At 37.5% G+C, this 5,491-nt stretch overlaps 1 protein-coding gene across 1 annotated transcript; it reads right to left on the reverse strand.

The window, feature by feature from the left end:
* Positions 1-284: 284 nt before the first annotated feature.
* Positions 285-4,430, reverse strand: LOC136205322 (protein GLUTELIN PRECURSOR ACCUMULATION 3-like). The gene is made up of 9 exons (XM_065995860.1): positions 3,879-4,430; positions 2,425-2,952; positions 2,272-2,337; positions 2,016-2,182; positions 1,778-1,931; positions 1,599-1,692; positions 1,129-1,526; positions 943-1,047; positions 285-764 (listed from the first exon to the last, which is right to left on the reverse strand). The coding sequence occupies exons 1-9, from the start codon at positions 4,008-4,010 to the stop codon at positions 483-485; spliced, it is 1,926 nt and encodes a 641-aa protein (XP_065851932.1). The 5' UTR covers positions 4,011-4,430; the 3' UTR covers positions 285-482.
* Positions 4,431-5,491: the final 1,061 nt, after the last annotated feature.

Consider the following 5,491-nt stretch of genomic DNA (forward strand, 5'->3'; position numbering starts at 1 on the left):
TTATAAGATTAAATATAAACAAAATATAATTTGCACATAATTTTTGAATACCGGTTAGACCTCGGTTAAACCTCAAACCCTTGACCCTTTGTTTTTTCCGGTTCTTTAACTGGTTCGGTATGTATTGTTTATTTTTATTTTACAAGCATATATATGGAATAATTTGGAAATTAGTTTTTTGGTCTATTACATCACTTAACTCTCGAAACTTGTCTATAAAAGTAGATTGATCGCTCAACTTTGCTGATGAAACACTAATAAAATTTAGACCTAGTTTTTGAGAGGCATGAAATGAAATTGATCCACACAACCTAATTATAAAATTGGTTGGTTTCACTCACTTTATAGGCAAAGCTCTTACTATTACTATTACAGTAACCAACTTCATATTGAAACCTAACAAATAAATAAATAAATTTTACTTAACTTGGATGTACATGAAAACTTTTTTACCATATAGTAACAGTAACTATTTTTTTTTCTCAAACATGACTACTTCCAGGTCCACCTAATGTTAGAACAACTCCTTGAAGATCATTTCTCAGTTTTTTTGCTTCTTTAACTGATGCTGGACCTCCCCTTACAAAAGGGTATGTTCTACTACTCATCATTTTCATTTGACGATAAGCGTGGCCGGATTCCGCCACCGACATTGTACTCGGTTGTCGACACGGTTCCACGTGATTCCGGTGCGGATATTGTTGCACATTTATCATCTGGTTTGCAGGAGTTGCAATGGCTCCTCTTGGCACAAATTCTGGTGCCTAAAATGCATAAATTAGGGTTACAATTTCTGACACGAAAACACGATTTACAGAGACAACTCGACGGATACGTGACACGAAAATCATTTTTCTAGCATTTATAACATATTAAACCATATGGAACATATATATGAGATAACACGATTTTGATATGAAACACGATGATTTGGAAGCTTACAGGTGCAAATAGAACTCCTCTAAAGAGCTTCCCATTGACAGTTGCTGTCAACAGAAGACCCGAGTCGAATGCTCCGTCAACTCTGCCCCGAACATCAGCACCAATCTGTGGATTCAAACTGCATTTAGTAAGTCCGCCACGACGAAAACAAAGGGCATGAGTGATTGAATTATTGCAATGTTTTACCAAGTTCTGAATTGGTAATGTGTCCTTGTGTTTTTCTTCCATTGCGAGGACATGATTTACGGGGCGACTATGGAGGCATTGTTCGGGTTTTCGATGAAGGTCTCGTTGAGTTTGGAGATTGTATGGAGTTCTTTGGCCTATATTTCCAACACTTGCAGCTGCAGCAGCAGCATCAGTAGGCAGGCAATTTCGCGGTATTTGATTCAGCGGCTTAAAGATATTGAACCCTTGAGTTGTTGTAATGGAATTTGGAAGTTTTCGTCTTGCCGGTGTCTGCTCTTGATCGGATTGCGATGGAGACGAATGTTGAGAGAGAGAAAGAGAATGCTCCTCTTGTTCGGAATCAACCTCGAAACACTTCGAGCTGTTGTTTCTTTTCCTCTTCGGATACGGAGTATCTGAAATGAGACATTCAAGTTTAGTCCTTTTCAAAAATGTACTCAAACAGCTAGTGTTTATGTTGAACTAACCGGAGCTGAATCGGAAGGCTTGTTTCGATTCTAATTCTGGCTCGAAAGCCTCCTTTCGGACTATCTCATCGTTCCCCGAAACAATAGTTCTCAGCTGCAGACAAGGAAACAAAAATCAGTAAGCTTCTACTAATTTGAAAGGTACATTTTCTGCAATTACAACATTGTAATTCACTTACCAAATTGTTGTCTCCCCGTTGCAAGGATCGCCTTTCGTGGTTCCAATGTTGTCCGAAAATCTTGCACGTGGAAATGCTAGAGTCGTTATCAGGACGGTCTGCACCGAGCTGCAAGATCAACACCTCATTGAGAGGACGTTCATCCTCTCCGCAACTGCAGATGCATCAGACGATGAGAACATAACCGAAAACTAAACAGAATCATAAGCAGGATAGACAATACGGGGCAGATGTTTACCCTCCATAAATGGCGATATCCGAGTATGTAAAAACAGCAGTGTGAGAAAATCGCCCTTGCGGTTGCTGACCGCATATGTCGAGTTGAAACCACGAACAATTAGCCACATCAAGGATCCAAACATCGTTGTAATAATGCTTGTCTCCGACCCCGCCAATGACACAAACCTGCAGGCCAAGAAGAACACAATTAGTCCCTTACTCCTAAAACCAAATTGGCAAAACCGAACATCGAAACATCGGAACATCGCACTTGCCTTGTTCCCAATGTTCACAGCAGCATGACCAGCTCTAACACCCGGTGAACATCCTCGAACAACGAACTGTCACACACGAAACACAATGCTGATCCTTTAGTTAAGTGATCAAAGGATCATATATCATGAAACTAAGCATTATAAGATTAATACCTTTGTCCAAATCATCGTATTAGTATCGAGAACATCAACATCGCCATGATATCTATCGCCACGATCACCACCATATACGAAAAGTTTGTTCCCTATTGCTACAGCACTATGACTATCTCTAGGAACCGGAACATCTCCTTTCACCTCCGGAGAACTCCATGTCATAGTTTTGAGGTCCAAAACATGTAAATCATTCAAATAATTCGCTTCGCCTTCTCCGCTACCTCCAAATATCATAATCCTATCATCAGCAATGAGGGTAGCGGTGTGGCTTTCGCGAGGGCAGGGGGGAATGCCATTGCATTCGGGGCGAATCCACTCCTTGGTGATAAGGTCTAATACATGAAGATCATTTACTTTCTTAGAACCATTTGTGCCACCAAACACAAACATTTGGCGCCCGACAAGGACGGCGCTGTGGCTGTCTCTCGGGCCGGGCCCTTGGCCGGTGGTTGCCAGTGTGGTCAAAGACATGGTTTCAAGATTCAGCATCAAAACATCACCAAAATGCATACCACCACAACATCCCTGAAATTGAGAAAAAAACAGACAAATTTCTAATCATTTCACATAGTTTCAAATGCTATTTTTGAAAAAACTAGGACTGGTGTAAAGAAAGTATGTGCTTCCCTTGCCATATATACTATTGCATAAAAGGGCGTCCCGGTACACTAGGCGTCCCTGCTAAGCGAGGGTCCGGGGAGGGGTCCCACCATAAGGGTGTACTAGGGCAAGCCTTCCCCTGCCAATTTTTTTTGTTTGGCAAGAGGCCGCTCCTAAGACTCGAACCCACACGATAACAATGTTTACCGTTGCCCCAAGGCTCGCCCTACATATATACTATTGCATACAAGAACAAACAAAAAAGACCCAAAAAAGAAAAATTAATGTAAAAACCACAAAAACTCTTTTAGAGAAAACAAAAGGGCAAAATGAATTCAAAGTTGTAATCTTTAAAGAAAATAAAACATACCCAAAGATATAAACATCTCCACAAGAATAGCAACATCAAAATTAAGAAACAAAAGGGCAAAACGAATTCAAATTTGCAACTTTTCAAGAAAATAAAACATACCCAAAAGGCAAAATGCATAAAAAGTTGCAATAAAAACAAAACATAACCCAAAGACATGAACATCTCCATGAAAATAGCAAGATTAAAACTAAGAAACAAAAGAGGCAAAATGAATTCAAATTTGCAACAAAACAAAACATAACCCAAAGAATAAACATCAACATTAAAATTAAGAAACAAGAGTGCAAAATGAAATCAAATTTGCAACTTCTAAACAAAATAAAACATACTCAAAAGGCAAAATGCATGAAAAGTTGCAATAAAACAAAAGATAACCCATAAACATAAACATCTCCATAAGGGCATAATGAATTCAAACTTGCAAAAACAAAGCATACCCAAAAGGCAAAGTTGCAACTTTAAAGAAAAAAAAACATACCCCAAAGATATAAACAAGTCCATGAGAGTAACAAGCAGAATGCCCCCATCTTTCAGAAGGATGAAATCCTAAAACCTTAGGAAACAACCACATTGCTTTCTTCCTTGAATAATCATCTCCCAAAGAACCCATTCTCTCTCTCTCTCTCTAACTCAAAGCTTGAAACTTTATGATTACAGAGTGCTTGCTTTTGCTTAGCTTCTTCTTACTTGACAATAATAAAGAACAGAGAGAAAAGGGTCAAAAACAAAACAGGACATGAACAAGCCAAACCAAGTGATATATCAAAGTATCAGTGTCAAATAGACATGAAAAGATGGGGGCTTTCAAATCTTAATCACTGTGGCAACCAACATCAACAGGATTATGATGTTGTGAAAAAAAAAAAAAAACTAATTTTTATTTTTTTCTAAAAATATTAATTAATTGATCTTACTCCACTGTTTAAAACGGTGAAAATGGAGATAGACACAGCGTAATGGGTTGGAGATGGACTGGGGTCGGAGAGAATAGAGAATAGGAGATAATTTAGATGTAAAATCATGGGATTGGGAATGTAACTATTGAGAAGAAAGAAGAGGTTTATAGTCTTTTTAAAAGAAAAGAGGAAAAGAAAGCATTTTTATGAAAATAATTGAAAATTGAAATATGTTGTTTTTGTAGTACTTTTTCAGTTCCACACTTGTCTAACTGAAAATGATGGAGGGAGAGTGGGAGCATTGGGTTGTGGGAAATGATGGGTTAAGGTATTTTGATAGTGTAGGCTTACTAGGAAGATAGGAGGGAAAGGGTGCATGGAGGGAAACTTTTCCTTCCTTTTTCCTTTGCCAAACACGCTTTCTTAAAATGAATTATCGTATCATAATCATATTATATTATGTTGTGTTATAATCATATTATATTATGTGTATCTATATATTTTATGATACATGAAAATGATAGTTCTCGAGCGAGGTATGTTTATAAATTATGTTGTAGTGTTAAAAATAGGTGCGATCGGCTCAATCTGGTTCCAAAATTTCAAACATATTTACTCACTAATATTAAAATTTTGAAAATCTCCAGAATTTTATCAATGGTATAATTCCCCATTCGATTTGTTCCAAAGAAAAATTCAACAAATCAATACAATTTTGGATCTTTTATTCACATATTCTATCTAGTTCAACAATCTCTAAAATACATACTCAACCCTAGACATGTCCATGGATCAGGTTGGGTCGGGCTCTGGCCGAGTCTACCGGGCTTTCATGTAAAAATGCTCAGTCCAAGCGCAGTTCAGTCCACTATTAATTTAGGCGGTCTTGGATTGGAATGGGCTCGAGCTTAAAAATTAAATCACAAGTTCAACCCATATAAACCTACCTAAAAATATATACATAATTTTTAATTATGAAAAATAAATTTTATACTTAAATTTAAATATTTAATATATAAATTAATAATTAACAGACTGGGCTGGATCAGTCTGTGCTATTTTTATCAATCTCAAACCTACCTAAAAAATAGGCGGCTTTAGTTGGCCTACACCAAACTGGATTTATGATCAATTTTTATTATCCAAGTCTAGTCCAATAAATACAGGCTGGCGGGTACTCTCGAAACCGTAGACA

The sequence above is a fragment of the Euphorbia lathyris genome, chromosome 9 (assembly GCF_963576675.1).
Source record: "Euphorbia lathyris chromosome 9, ddEupLath1.1, whole genome shotgun sequence".
Classification (NCBI taxonomy): Eukaryota; Viridiplantae; Streptophyta; class Magnoliopsida; order Malpighiales; family Euphorbiaceae; genus Euphorbia; species Euphorbia lathyris.